This window comes from Sinocyclocheilus rhinocerous, unplaced genomic scaffold (genome assembly GCF_001515625.1).
Source record: "Sinocyclocheilus rhinocerous isolate Xijiao unplaced genomic scaffold, SAMN03320098_v1.1 scaffold323, whole genome shotgun sequence".
Taxonomy (NCBI): Eukaryota; Metazoa; Chordata; class Actinopteri; order Cypriniformes; family Cyprinidae; genus Sinocyclocheilus; species Sinocyclocheilus rhinocerous.
The window spans coordinates 1,618,745-1,634,054 of NW_015643640.1; the positions used below are offsets into that span (position 1 = coordinate 1,618,745).

Genomic DNA, 15,310 nt, shown 5'->3' on the forward strand with positions numbered 1-15,310 from the left:
CAATAGATTCTGACAGTTTTTTAACATTAAACTAAACTTTTATTTTGATGGGTTGCTGTGAAGAACTTGCAGCTGGCTGTGTATGTGATATGACGGTAGTTTTCTCAAATTAAACGGTAAATGCTAATGAAGTGACTCTCAGAGCAGCTGGAGATGACATTCGTGTTCATATCATCATATAGTGAGATGGCAGAAGCTGAAAACACCGCGAGTGTCATCCGCGCTTTAGTATGTGTTTAGTAAACAAAACAGTGCGCCCCGCCATTCATTCATTGGCACCTCATGCGTGATATCAAATCAATAGCATTTCACCTGAGCATTGCGAATCACGCGTATGGCCATGATAAGCGCTGAATGAATGACAGGCTTTCTGTTGTAACATCGCGCAAGGTAAATAAGGGTGACATCTAGTGGAGAAGACTAATGATAAGATTCACGTTAATGTAATCTTGTTTTAAATGTGCTGAAATAAATCCCGGAAAAGATCGATTTGCGATTTTTGAGAATCTATATCGAATCAACGTCATTTAAAAAAACGATTAATCGAAAAATCCATTTTTTTGCCCAGCCCTACTAAACATTCCAAAAGTGTTTGCAGAACTCCACTTTACTAAACATTGCAGAACTCATTCTAGAGCTTCAGTTGACTACACATTTTGTAACCCATCTTTGAGCTCCAGTTAACTAAGCATTCCAGAACTCATCCTTGAACTTTAGATAGTCAAGTGTTCCAGAGCTCTTTCCAGAACTATACTTAAATGCTCCGGAACTCATTTCAGAACGCGTTATAGAACTCCAGCTGGATAAATCTAGAGCTCAGTATACAGCGCAAGATTGAGAACTGCTGCTTTCAAAATCTCCACTGAACAGACCTCATATGTGCAAATGTAGACAGCCATTATTCAAAAACCACAACCATGACACATTTTAAATGGCCTGTTTTTGCAACTTTGTTTACATAAATGGTGTGGGCAAAGAGAGGAGGGCATTGCCATTTATATCATTTTTATATCTAAATAAACTATCAATGTCTTATTTTTAAATCTCATACCTTTTTCTATTATATGTCCTAGATTATGCCCTAGATCTGTGCATAGTCTACAGACACCTAATGAGATTTAGGCTATGGCTTTGAATGTACAGTAAGCACTGAAAGGGGTTCACTGAAGTTCTGCTGATTAGTTCTGCATAGCAGAGCGCAGAGAGAAAACAGATACATGCGCGGAGGGGCTGGATGGGGTGATAAGGGAGGAAGAAGTAAGATGAAAGAATGCGAAGGCTTTCCTGAGTCGGCTAGTCATATTTCCTCCCTCAATGTCTGTTTATGGGAATATCTGTTATTTAGTGACCTGTATAACTCCGAACAGGTGGAGGAGTGGGGCAGTCTGGGACATCGGAGGACTGGAGGAATGTTGCAATCTGTTCCTGTGTAGATGAGCCACACTATGGTGATACTCACTGAGGGGGGAGGTGGAGAAGCCGGCTACGGAGCTGGCCATGAAGAAGTCTGCGATCTGCTGCAAAGCGAGCAGTCCTGTGGGGTCGTTCCCCTTGTTCATCTGTTCCTGGATCAGTCCCTCTAGCTCATCCCTAAATGCCTGAAAGAGAAAGAAAACACAAGATTAGTGATGACTATCAATGGAAAGCATATTTATTCAGCTTTCAGATGATCTCAATTTCGAAACATTGACCCTTATGACTGGTTTTGTGCTCCAGGGACACATATGCAAAAATATAGTTTTTTTTGTTGCCTGTCTAAAGCCTCACTTTCAATCAATGGTGGAAACTTCATGTTGTGAATGTTACAGTGTATCTTCATCATTCATGAAATTATTTCATTTGGGGGGGGAAAAAAAAGACAGGAAAATCTATGATGTGACCCTTTTAATCTCTATCCAGAGAACTTCATGCATTTAATCGCTGTTTCCGTACATCTCCAGATGGAAAATGAACTAGAGCACATGAGGTCAAGCTTGCATGATGCCAGTCAACAGATTTCAGACTTGAGCACGCAGCAGACCATCATGACTTCAGGTGTGACAGTGATTTGGCTTATTCCCTGTGCAGTCGCGGTGAGCTTTTGTCTGATTGTGCTGTGTGTGTTGGCTCAGAGGTGTCTGTGCTGAGAGAGCAGCTGAATCAGGCAGAGGAGGAGCGCTGTCAGCTGCAGAAGAGGAGCACTGAGCTCTCGGTCACGCTCACCTCCACACTGGCCTCCTACACCTTCCTGGAGCAGACCCTCGCCTCCGAGACCAGCAAGTATGCAGCAAAAGGCACTTGTGGAATATGCTTTTTGAATTTCAGTTTAGTTCATACTCAATTACACCCATTCATTTAGGAATTTAACAATGTAGAATCTGTTACGTATAACTATTTTTATTTACTGTATATGTTTGCACTAGAATCTAGAGCTGTCGATTTCTTATTTTAATTCCTCCTGGATATGTGAAAGAGCCTAATTTTAAGTGTTATTCTAGAGCCATCCAAGTGATGAAAATTAATATAATTCTGTAAATACATGGGTTTTTTAGAATGAATTTATCAAGCTATGCTAAGCTCTAAAAAAAATCCTTATCCAGTAAATCTCAAAAATCTTTGAGAGCCATAGGGATTTGGGAATATGTATTGTTGTGGACCGTTAGAGTCGTAATGGTAGAGAACCACTGTTCTTTGCTTCAGGTGTTTTCATCAGACATCACAGCATTGTAGTGTACAGAATACAAGATGGGTCATTGTTTAGTACATTTCAAACCATGCACATAATGAAAATCGGTGTTCTCATATTCTTGATGATAAATGCATAAAGCAGGCTATAACATGTTCAGATGTATTGATCATGAGAGCAGTCTCCTTCTGCTTCATTATCTATTTATTTGATTTTAATGTTTTTCTTTGCTCATCACTCAATATGTGTCAACACCATCAGATCCAAAAACAGTTTGTCAGATATTTATAATAAATATTGGCAAAATAATTGTTAATCATGTATTGCATGTGCTAGCTTCTTTGTTGTTCTGATGTTGGAAATAATTATGAGAAAATGAGGGAAAATAACACCTAAATTATAATGTAAAAATCCTGTGAAATTCTCCGAAGCCTATATGACCTTAAACTCATAGCAGGTAAACCATGCCTGATGTTATAAATGTTGACAAATAATATGGAAGCCTTTTAAAATGTATAGTGTTTTAAATGGGATAGTTCACCCAAAAATGAAATTTTTTATCCTTTACTCACCCTATTTGTGACCCTGGAGCACAAAACCAGTCATAAGGGTCAGTTTTATAAAATTGAGATTTATACATCATCTGAAAGCTGGATAAATGTGCTTTCCATTGATGTATGGTTTGTTATGATAGGACAATATTTGGTCGAGATACAACTATTTGAAAATCTGGAATCTGAGGGTGCAAAAAAAATCAAAATATTGAGAAAATCATCTTTAAAGTTGTTCAAATGAAGTTCTTAGCAATGCATATTACTAATCAAAAATTAAGTTTTGATATATTTACGGTAGGAAATTTACAAAATATCTTCATGGAACATGATCTTTACTTAATATCCTAATGATTTTTGGCATAAAAGAAAAATGTATAATTTTGACCCATACTATGTATTGTTGGCTATTGCTACAAATATACCCCAGCGACTTAACACTGCTTTTGTGCTCCAGGGTCACATATGGCTTTAAACCTGTATCATTCATTCGTTCGTTTCTCTGCAGGACACACAAAACAGATATTTAGCAGAATATTTTAACGGTTTAACAACATTAGGCCCCATTGAGCTACACTTACACTGTATGAACGAGAAACAAAACCCACAAAGACGTGGTGTTCCATAGAAGAAATACATTCCTGTAGGTTTGTTGCAATTCCGTATTCTTTTATTTTTCTCCTTTAGGTTGCAGCAGTCGGTGTTTGATGCGCAGCAAGCTACAGAGAGAGCGAACCGGTATATCTTCACATTTTGATCCCTCCTCTTTTGTTTATTGTTTATTGAGAAATGTACAAAATGGACTTTTTAAATGCTTTTGTTAGTCTCGAGGAAGCGCTGGAGACTTCCAGGAAGCAGCTGGAGCAATATGAGGACGCTCTGTCGCAGAGAGAATCCCTGATTAAAGAGCTGCACGCTGAAGCTGAGATTCATCGCCGCCAGCTCGGTCAACTGGCTCCGCTGCAGTCTGAACTGTCCAGTGCCAAAGAAATGAGTGAGGTGAGGAGAGTTATTAGACTTTACACCAAAACCTTATTACGGAATATTCACAATACTTCAGCTATGCCGCTTACTCCCACAATAGCAGAAATGTGTCCCTGGAGCACAAAAGCAGTGTTAAGTCGCTGGGGTATATTTGTAGCAATAGCCAACAATACATTGTATGGGTCAAAATTATAGATTTTTCTTTTATGCCATTCAAAAAATTGACCCTTATGACTGGTTTTGTGCTCCAGGGTCACAAATGTTTCGTTTTATCAGTTCTTGCAGGCAGAAAACGACCTGGCACGGGAGCAGATGGAGGAAAGTGAGCGATTGCTGCGGTGCCACTTACAGGGCCTGAGAGAGAGAAACTTGGAGTGTGAGGACCTCAAACTAGCGCTGGAACACCTGCGGTACAGCAGACTCCTGTCTACCCACTCCTACTTCTTAGAAGAGATACGCTAGAGCAAATCAGAATCAATAGAAGCAATCTCTCCTCTTAGGCTTGAGAAGGACTCTCTTCAGGAGGAGCTGGATAGCACACGAGACAAAGCGCGCAGCATGCTGCTGGAACAAGGAGAGCAGATGGCTCAGGCGTCGAATGATCTCATGCTCCTGAACCACAGAGTTTGCTGTCTCACCGGCATCTTAAAGCAATCCCTAGCCTCCAAGGTACATGAGGTCATAATTTACTCAAGGTTAGACATATTCCAGGTTTAATAGAGTTTTGGCTCCACACATGTTAACAGTTTTCATAGACAATAGGTCTGATTCCAGCCTTGATTTGTGTGACGCAATGTTATTTTAATATTTTTTATATACTATTGTAGTGTTTATTACTATTTTGAATGGGCTTTTGTTTTTATATTTTCAATTTTCATATTACGTTTTCGTAATATGGTTGTGTTTTTGTCAATTTGTCATTGGTTGTTCTTTTTATATTTCATTTTTTTAAACGTTTAATATATGTGACCGTGGAGCACAAAAGCAGTGTTAAGTCGCTGGGGTATATTTGTAGCAATAGCCAACAATATATTGTATGGGTCAAAATTATACATTTTTCTTTTATGCTAAAAATCATTAGGATATTAAGTAAAGATCATGTTCCATGAAGATATTTTGTAAATCTCCTACCGTAAATATATAAAAACTTAATTTTTGATTAGTAATATGCATTGCTAAGAACTTCATTTGGACAACTTTAAAGATGATTTTCTCAATATTTAGATTTTTTTGCACCCTCAGATTCCAGATTTTCAAATAGTTGTATCTCAGCCAAATATTGTCCTATCCTAACAAACCATACACCAATGAAAATATCATTTATTCAGCTTTCAGATTATGCATAAATCTCAATTTCGAAAAATTGACCCATATGACTGGTTTTGTGTAATATGGTCACGTATATTAAAAAATATTTACATTTCAGTTTTTTATTTTTAATTATTTTAGTACTTCAGCTTATTTTCTAATTTCTGTTTAAGTTTAATATTCATATCATTTTCATTTCAGCTTCATTTCAGTTAACGGAAATGATTTTTAGTAGTTTTAGTTAACAGTAACAAACTTTTGTCTTGCAGTTTGCCCTTGCAGTGGAGGCTTATTGATCAATTACACAGAAAATGTACAAGTCAGAAATGGATTTATGTGTATTTTTAATACAAAATGTTTAATTTAGTTTTCTAAATCATCCTTTTGAGGTACAAGAAGTAAGTTTTCCCGGGTTTACTTGTTTCTGGTTGTACGTTGAAAAATTGGATAAAGAATAGTGCAAATGAATTACTTGACATCAGTCTAATGGTTATAGTTTCAACACTGTACGAAGTGTTTGTGTGTTTTAAATATTTACTTGTGCTGCTGCTTGTGTACCAGAGCCATGCTTTCTTCAAGACATGATAGAAAAATACCTATTCACACAACATCGTGTTTTATTTCCAGAATGAATAACTTTGTTTCGCTGTCTCGCACTGCTCAGGAGTCCGAGAGCTCTGAGAAGACATCGCAGCCTCCTCGACATCCCTCCAGCTCTTTTGTGGATTCTGTAATGCTGGCCATGATGAAGACTCAGGAACCTGAGACCGAGTCTCCTGAGGGTTCAGGTGCGTTAGAGTTCGCTGCTTGTTGGAAAGCAGTTCCAATGCTGCATAATTTATTGAGGATCTATTCCGGTGGTGCCAAAGGTTTCTGGTTTCTTGCAAAACTTGTAAATAATCACAGACATGGTGTGTGTGTGAGAATGTAGTGGTGAGTCAAAAGGCCTTTAGAAGTAGTTTATTGGCCTGTAGATGTGTAGATTTAAAAAAATGGCATACAGCTCCACACAAAACTATTTTGATGTCGGTTCTATTAAACGTTTTTAACAGTCACTTTTCCATCCAGAGAAAGTAGATTAGAGGTTTATTCGTCACAACTGAGCGCCCTCTTAAGTTCTCTAATGTTTTGCAGAGGTGCAACAAGACTGCATTGGCAGTGGAACCAGTGCTTTTACCCGAATACCACCAACTACACGGACAGAACTGAAAGGTTCGTTCATTACCAGATGATAACACACTCATACACGCACTTAGTTCTTATGTTAGATCTACACTCAAGTATAGATGAGTGAAATGCTTATGTTGATCCTCTCTTGTGTTCTCAGAGGAGAGACGGAGCCGTATGTTGGATCTGTTGTGTGATTTTGGTGAGACCATCTCTGATCTTCAGCTCACTTTAGACCAGATGAGAGTCCAGAAAGACTCGGAACAGCAGACTCTGAAGCAGACCATGTGAGTTACTCGACCTCCGGTTTACTCAGTAGTGCTCAGGAGAACGCTGAGAGTTTTCTGCTGTACATGGCTTGAATATCTGTTAATATTTACCGTGCATATAAATATATGACATTGGACATGCTTTGAACAGTTTAGCAGTAGATGAGGCGCCTAGTGTAAAGTCACACGAAACACAATATTATCCAAAAGTGTTTGGTTTTTGCTTTACCTTAAAGGAATAGTGGAATCAAAAATGAAAATGTCCTCATGTCATTCTGAGACTTTTCCATCTTCTGCAAAACACAAAAGAAGATATTTGAAGAACACTGGCAACCAAACAAAATTGTTGGCCATTAATTTCTCCGTGACGTCTTTAATGTTCCACAGAAGAAAGCCAGTCGGACTGGTTTGGAACGTCAGGAGTAAATTGGCTCGATTGTCATTTTTGGATGAACTATTCCTTTTAATAAAGTGTAAATGAATCACAGAAGACACGCGAATAGAATCAAAGATTCATATCTGATGGAGCTAAACATCAAATGATGCCTAAATCATACCTGAACATCAAAGTACTTTTCATTTGCTTCAGTTAGGATTTCACTTCCTCGTGTTTGTTAACAACTTTGTTTTTATTTTATTTATTTATTTTTGTAAATTCTGTTATGCACAAAAGAAGTCTTTAGATCATATTTAAGAGAAAAGCACGTTTTCGGTGGGGGTCGGTTTTATGGTTTGTGTCAGATAAATATATTGAAATGACAGGAAACAAAACTTAGGCCGTTTGATTTGTATGAGAGAGATTTTTCATTGGAATTCCAGTTGCATTCGTTTTTCTACTGAACATTATGTTCTAAAAAATGTATCCTTTCTGGTTTTGCAAAAGAACTCACCCTAACAGCAATCAAGCAATTCAATGTTGCTTGACATTAAAATTCAGATACTTAACAGTGTTTGCACATGTAAATCAATTATAGTGCCACAGAGAAAAGGAGTGCAGTCATTTTCAAAGCCATACTCATTGGTATACACCAAATTTAGGTTTTAAATGATTTTATATGTATATCAGTGTTCATGCAAAGTGCTCTATCTGTGTGATATTGCCTCGCCCCAGCTGAATCATTCCACCTGCTGTTTCAGATGTGGCCTGCAGGAGGCGCTGCAGGAGGAGTCTGAGAGACGCAGGCTGGAGGTGTCAGAGCTGAGGCAGACTGTGGAGCGACTGCAGGCGCAGGTGGAGAAGGATGCTGCGGTCCTGCTGCAGAAAGCTCAGGTAAACCTTCAGCTCGCTGTTGATTATTTCAGACACATTCAGGGTCGGTTTCCCAGCGGCACAACTCTTTCATTCAGCTCTCAAGGATTTGCAGCGTAAGAGGATTAAATATGTGACCCTGGAGCACAAAACCAGTCATAAGGATCCTTTTTTTTTTTTTTTTTGAGATTTATAACTTACGAATAAATAAGCTCTCCATTAATGTATGGTTTGTTAGGATAGGACAATATTTGGTCGAGATACAACTATTTGAAAATCTGGAATCTGAGGGTGCAAAAAAATCTTTAAAGTTGTCCAAATGAAGTTCTTAGCAATGCATATTACTAATCAAAAATTAAGTTTTAATATATTTACAGATATATTTACGGTAGGAAATTTACTAAATATCTTCATGGAACATGATCTTTACTTAATATCCTAATGATTTTTGGCATAAAAGAAAAATCTATAATTTTGACCCATACAATGTATTGTTGGCTATTGCTACAAATATACCCCAGCGACTTAACACTGCTTTTGTGCTCCAGGGTCACATATGTGGTTATGTAAGTCATTTGTCTGTTTGTGCTCTTTAAGGATGAAAGAAACTTGAGGAAACTATGCACGGAGCTGGAGGAGAATATGGAGGCGGCACACAAACATAGAGCAGAGAATAGTGTACGTAACGCTGACTGTATTTCCTCATGCAGTTTTAGACCGATGGATGCATTTCTGATTGTGTAGTAACCAGCTAGGCTTTGCTCTGTTGTGTGAAACAGGAGATGCGTCGTGAGGTTGCTGATTTGCGGCGGCTGGAGCAGCAGGCACAGGTGGAGGCTCAGGTCTTGAGGGAGGAGCTTAACCGAACAGGCGTCCAATCAGCAGCCAGCGCCAAAGCATTAGATGAAAGAATCAAAATGCTCAGAGAGGTATGGCAGTCTATCTAGTATTTTCTCTGCAACTGGCATGAAACCACAATAATATTACATCAACACTTCAGTGTTTACCTCTCAAACTCTCCAAAACTTAGTCTTGCTCACATGCTAAAAATAGGGGTTTAATTAGAAGTCATTATAAAACAAAAGTCAGTAAATTCACTCTTTTAAGCAGTTCCCATTTGTGACCCTGGAGCACAAAACAAGTCATAAGTGTCAATTTTTCGAAATTGAGATTTATGCATCATCTAAGCAGTTCCCATTTGTGACCCTGAAGCACAAAACAAGTCATAAGGGTCAATTTTTCGAAATTGAGATTTATGCATCATCTGAAAGCTGGATAAATAATCTTTCCATTGATGTATGGTTTGTTAGGATAGGACAATATTTGGCCGAGATACAACTATTTGAAAATCTGGAATCTGAGGGTGCAAAAAAATCTAAATATTGAGAAAATCATCTTTAAAGTTGTTCAAATGAAGTTCTTAGCAATGCATATTACTAATCAAAAATTAAGTTTTGATATATTTACGGTAGGAAATTTACTAAATATCTTCATGGAACATGATCTTTACTTAATATCCTAATGATTTTTGGCATAAAAGAAAAATCTATAATTTTGACCCATACAATGTATTGTTGGCTATTGCTACAAATATACCCCAGCGACTTAACACTGCTTTTGTGCATATAGACAGTCCATGGACTTAAGACTTGAGCGTTTTGGAAACCTTACAAAAAACAAAAAAAAATCAACTCGCCGCATACACGCATTCTGTTCTTAGGTTGAGAAGCTCAAGGCAAATTTAATGGAAACCGAGGAAAATCGTGCCAAGGTCTTGGAGAGGGCAAAACGACATGTAAGTCTTACCTGCGTTATTATTATTGATGTAATGATGTAATGTATTGCATGAGTTCTTCCTGTAGCAATTGTGGGGGATTATATTTTTTGTTTTAATGCCTTTAAGGACTAAGTGATAAGACAAAATCCTTCTGTAAATTTAATATCAGTGTATTATTTTGATTGTGTATTAAACGAACTGTGCTTCTGTAGCAAAGGGTCCATGCCATGAACCAGAGTAAACTGGAGCGAGAGCTACATCTGCTTGATGATATGATTGAATCCGTCAGACAGGTGAAAATATGAAAAATAATATCTGTATAATACACGGTATGTCTTGGAAATCAGTTAACAAGTGTACCGTTTTCTTCCTTTCACAGACATTGTCCTCTATTCCTGATCTTGTCACGAGCTGTCCTGAACTACAGAAGCTTGTGGAATTTATTGGATGAGTTGCTGAAAATTCAGAAATGTGTAGTTTAGTTTTTAAATGTTTTCTTGTTTTATTCTCAAGTGTCTTTCATTTAAACTAAACAAAAAAACCTTTGTAGGCCAATCAGTTCTTTTTTTTTTAAGAGTGTTTTTCATTCATTTTGTAAGTGATAAATTAGTGTATGGACACACTGTTTAATGTTATTGTCTTAAATTAAAGGTCTGTATTAGGACAGCAGTAACATGTGTGTGTGTGTTTCAGAGTTTTAAATTCTCGTATCACAGATTGGGTTTTAACCGAAACGCTTGATTGAATGCTTTTTTTGTCGTTTACTCATAGTCTGATTATATATATATATATATATATAGGCTGATTGATGAGTTGAGAGTCCAGTAATTAATCATAGTTATTCTAATCACTCAGGATATTTTCAGCTTTATTGTTGGGTTTCAGCCACTTGTTTGGATAAATTGACTAAAGCGTTTAAAGGGGCTTTTGTATTGTGGAAAGTTTAAGCAAAGATGAGGTGCAAATCAGTCCTATGAAAATCATAATTCATTTTCCTCACATTTCTTGTAACCCGTTCTGCACTTATTCTGACCAACTTGTCAATTAAATATGTGCAGTCAGTGTGAACTTAAAACATCAATAACTGATCATTTGCATCCAACTGCATGCTAAAAAATGTTTATGACTGAATTATATTTTTTAAATGTATGTCAGCTTTCATTATTTTATTGCTAAAAAACTAATTATTTATTCTTTCAAATTATAGGATATTAATAAGCTGTAATTCAAGGGCTCTGTCTCTACTTCAGCCTGCCATTTCAAACCTACAGTCGACTGATAAACTTTCCCTTCTCACCATATTAGGACTTTTTGCCTTTTGTTGAGTAAGTGCAGATGCATTGAATTTGTGACTAATACAGCAAGACAAATATTTTTCTAGCGCTCACTTCATGAGCTTGTCAAAACTACACTCTACCCTGATCTTTGAGTTGTATGACAGAATACATTGCTTAATGATTGTGGTGTTGATTCAAATTCCAACTGCATGCTAAAAAATGTTTATGACTGAATTATATTTTTTAAATGTATGTCAGCTTTCATTATTTTATTGCTAAAAAACTAATTATTTATTCTTTCAAATTATAGGATATTAATAAGCTGTAATTTTTTTCAATAATATAAAACCAGATTTCCAGGTCACTTTTTGTCTATTTAAAGGACGTTTTCCCTAACCTTATTAAATGCATGCGTCATCATTCATATCAAATTCTTATATTTTATTAATAATCTCAGTTAATATAATAAGACACTACAGGGCTGTTACCTAGCAAATCAGTATTAACAAAACGGATCTTTCCCCTGCAGAAGAAACGAGCAGCTGAAGTGTTTAGATGCGTTTACACCGACAGTATAATGAAGCTGAAATGTAGCATGAATGCATTTACACTGCACAATTACAACAGCATGAATAATGTTATGAGCTTGGTATTTTAAACCTTTTTTTCTTTAAATATACAAATATGAAATGTTGGAAAAAACGCAAAGATAAGCTACTTTTAAATAGGAAAGTAAACCACCAGCAGGTGGCAGCACTCTTAATGAGTGAGTCATTGAGTCGTTCATTCAAACGATTCGTTCAGACGACTGATTCATTCAAGAATGAAGCGAGTGCCTGTCTTTATGAATGGACCACTGAATCATTGACTCAGTGATTAATTAAAAAACTCGAATAATTCAGTAATGAAACACCGCTGTGTGTGGCTCAGAGATGTGCGACTGTTCTGCTGTGATCTCTGTTTGAATTATTTCAACCAAATCGAGCAAAAACATTGATAATATTGTACTAAAATGTAAACTCTTGTATAAAATCAATGTTAAATTTGCAATCGTGGTTTTCAGGGAAAAATGCACTCTTGTTCGTGTCGTGTTGCTTCACTAGGCTATATGTTATAAATATAAAAACTGCATACCGTATGTTTCTTCTGTGTGTAGTTGTGTTCGTTTGTTTTATTTCTTGTTACTGTTAATAATACATTATTCATTATTATTCACCGTTTAAACCAAATATATTAAAATCAGATTCATTCTCCCCGAAATTTCGGTGCTTCCCTAATTAGATGTTTTAATCAGATTAGTTCTGTAAGTAAAATTCGGAAACTCTTTATTTTAAGGTGTCCTTGTTACATGTACTTACTATTATAATAACAATAAATTATGCATAATTACATGCAAGTAACCCTAAGCCAAACCCTAACCATATAGTAAGTACATGTAGTTAATTAACATTACTCAGTACTTGTATGTATAACTACAGTGTAACAATGACACCTTAAAATAAAATGTAACCTAAAATTCTCTTTCACTTGTCCCAGACAAGCATTAATGTCGAGCTCTATTCCTGTATATAAAACTCAACCTGTGTGTTGAAATCCATCCGCATTTGGCAGGTGTTAATGTCAAGCCCGACTGCATATTAGAAAACATACAAATTTCAGTTATAAAAAAAAGAATAGTACTAACTATACTTTTTTTTTTTTTTGGTGAGATGCATGTTTGCACACAGATCTTAAAAATCATTCTCTCGCACCCCATCCTAAAGGACATAGCAACACAGCCTCTTATAAAAACATTTTTATATCACCAAATCAAGTAGATGTAGTAACTCATTTCAATTAAAAGTAAATGGAAGCATTTACACAGACGACATTAAGAGAAGCATATACGAAGAATACATTTCACTCAACTAATAGGTAAACAGACCCCTAAAAAAAAAAAAAAAGTTAGATTTTTGTAAACATTTGCCTTTAACTTGAGCACTTTGTGCCTTTTTACAATGTTGTAATAGGAAAGGTCCATACATGTGTCGATTGAGGTTATTTAGTGATGGAATCACAATAAAACAATAGCAACATCAGTTTAAATATCACAGTTAATGGTTTGCATATTTACTAAAATAGTCTCTCCAAATGTTCCTGTGTGCCACAGTGGAGAAAATCACTCTTGCATTTATTTAGGTGGCAGACACGAACCGGTCCATGTTACCTGAGTAAGCTGGATGCCTGATGTAGGCTCCTGAGCTTCCTACTGCACCAGAGTTATTGTACTGAACAAAAGAGCCCAGCTGCGCTGGGGAGGTTCTGCTGTATGGGTCTCCGACAGCGTCTCCAGCGATGGGAGACAAACTGGAGATGGCCACTCTCCCCGTCGGTCCGTAGGCCTGGCTGCTGCCTTGAGGATACGATACCTGAGCTTGTCCATGTCCTGGGCTGGAGTAGGCAAAGGCCATGTTGTTCGAGGAGCTGGAGCAGCACGACAGCACTGTGTCCCCGCTGCAGGACTGATGCTGGAAGCCCGGTCCTCCCAAACTCTCAGGACTGAAGCTGCGGCAGGACTGCTGAGGCATCATCTCTGAGCCGATGAGAGAGTTGATCCTGAAGACCCTGGACTGACCGGCGCTGAAGCTCGGAGAGGAGGACTGGTAGTAGGCAGACGGCAGGCTCATGTTGGAGTAGACCGAGCGCGCGATCTGGACTGGTGAGAAGACGGGAGACTCGTACGCGGAGTACGACGCGAAGTCGCTGCGTTTGAATCGCTTTCGCCGTCGTAGAAAGCTTCCGCTCTCAAACATGTCTTCGGCATTGGGGTCCAGTGCCCAGTAGTTGCCCTTTCCGGGTCTGCCGGGCTCTCGGGGGATCTTGATGAAACAGTCGTTGAGGGTCAGATTGTGGCGGATGGAGTTCTGCCATTTCTTGGAGTTGTCTCGATAGAAAGGAAACTTCTCTGTGATGAACCTGTAGATGCCCCCTAGAGTGAGCTTGCGGTCGGGAGAGTTGGCGATGGCCATGGAGATCAGAGCGATGTAGCTGTATGGTGGTTTGCCTCGCTGAAGCGGTCTCTTCCTCCGGCGGCCTCTCTGACTGTCATTCACTGGAAGAGTGCTTTCCGAGGGAGAGTCGCTCTCCACTTTAACCACAGGCATGACTCTGCTTGGAATGACTCCCAACCGCAGCACAGCTTGGAAATCACGAGTGTCTGGCTGTCGCCGTTTCGCTTCTCTCGGTTCAACAGGTGTTCTTTGCTTCTGGTGAAAAAATGCCAGTCATAATGCAGACTTTAAAATCCCCAACCGGAAATGTCAGTTCCTTTGCACTTCATCTGGAACGGCAGGTGTGTCCTTACACCGCGATGCCCTTAATTCTAAGCAGTTTTTGCAAGACCAAATTAAAAAGTGGAAGCACTCACATAAACAGCCTTGGTGTGATGATGGTCTTCGTAAGGCTGCAGAGAGAAGTGAGCAGTCAATAGCTGACTGACTTCACTACCTGAAGAGTTACCAGCCACACCTCTTCCAGCAGGTTACCGTCACGTGGCTCAAAGCACATGCCTCTGCAGATGTGTGTATCTTTAAGTGCTCTCTCGGATCGTGCACATTTCAACTTTTGTGGAAGCAAGTGCATTAAAAACACGAGCCGATACGTATGTTTCTTCTGGATCCCAAAATTTTGAATTCTATGAAATGATGAGTGTATTTTCTGTTAAGAATTCTTCGCTCTACTTTATGATTATGTTCTCGAGACTCTTTTTCCTCAGAGAATGTCCAAAAGATTTAAAGGTATCGGCTATTTGACTACTTACCCTGTTTTTGTCTGTGCTGCAGGTTAGTGAACTCCCATCGTCTTATATGTGACCCTGGAGCACAAAACCAGTCATAAGGGTCAATTTTCTTCCCTGCATGCTGCTGCTGATCTTTCTTCAGGAACCTCATGTTCTAGCTCTCCAGCAGCTAATGGAAAACACGCACGTTTATTTTTGCAGCAAGCAAAACAGATCGGGATTCATTTTGGCTAAAGTGGGGCGTTATTGAGCTCTAATAGCCCTGTTTAGTGGTAATACAAACTC

General features: G+C 38.2%; 2 protein-coding genes across 3 annotated transcripts in view; one reads left to right on the forward strand and one right to left on the reverse strand.

Annotated features, from left to right (window-relative positions):
• Window positions 1-10,483, forward strand: part of LOC107757630 (sperm-associated antigen 5-like) — a 15,687-nt gene extending 5,204 nt beyond the window's left edge. For both annotated transcript variants that reach the window (XM_016575170.1, XM_016575171.1), the window contains 15 exons: window positions 1,941-2,034; window positions 2,112-2,259; window positions 3,904-3,954; window positions 4,041-4,215; window positions 4,477-4,610; window positions 4,701-4,869; window positions 6,173-6,296; window positions 6,643-6,720; window positions 6,836-6,962; window positions 8,082-8,214; window positions 8,791-8,871; window positions 8,973-9,122; window positions 9,914-9,988; window positions 10,183-10,263; window positions 10,350-10,483. In XM_016575170.1, the coding sequence (XP_016430656.1) occupies window positions 1,941-2,034; window positions 2,112-2,259; window positions 3,904-3,954; window positions 4,041-4,215; window positions 4,477-4,610; window positions 4,701-4,869; window positions 6,173-6,296; window positions 6,643-6,720; window positions 6,836-6,962; window positions 8,082-8,214; window positions 8,791-8,871; window positions 8,973-9,122; window positions 9,914-9,988; window positions 10,183-10,263; window positions 10,350-10,421 (1,692 nt within the window). In that variant the 3' untranslated portion in view covers window positions 10,422-10,483. The remainder of the gene's footprint in view (window positions 1-1,940; window positions 2,035-2,111; window positions 2,260-3,903; window positions 3,955-4,040; window positions 4,216-4,476; window positions 4,611-4,700; window positions 4,870-6,172; window positions 6,297-6,642; window positions 6,721-6,835; window positions 6,963-8,081; window positions 8,215-8,790; window positions 8,872-8,972; window positions 9,123-9,913; window positions 9,989-10,182; window positions 10,264-10,349) is intronic.
• A 2,672-nt stretch (window positions 10,484-13,155) lies between these two features.
• Window positions 13,156-14,662, reverse strand: LOC107757598 (forkhead box protein E1-like). The gene has a single exon (XM_016575116.1). The coding sequence runs from the start codon at window positions 14,388-14,390 to the stop codon at window positions 13,422-13,424; it is 969 nt and encodes a 322-aa protein (XP_016430602.1). The 5' UTR covers window positions 14,391-14,662; the 3' UTR covers window positions 13,156-13,421.
• Between the last annotated feature and the right edge of the window lie 648 nt (window positions 14,663-15,310).

Bases quoted from the DNA above. Each gene is read 5' to 3' on its own strand.
- LOC107757598 (XM_016575116.1), bottom strand. From the start codon at position 14,390: ATGCCTGTGGTTAAAGTGGAGAGCGACTCTCCCTCGGAAAGCACTCTT.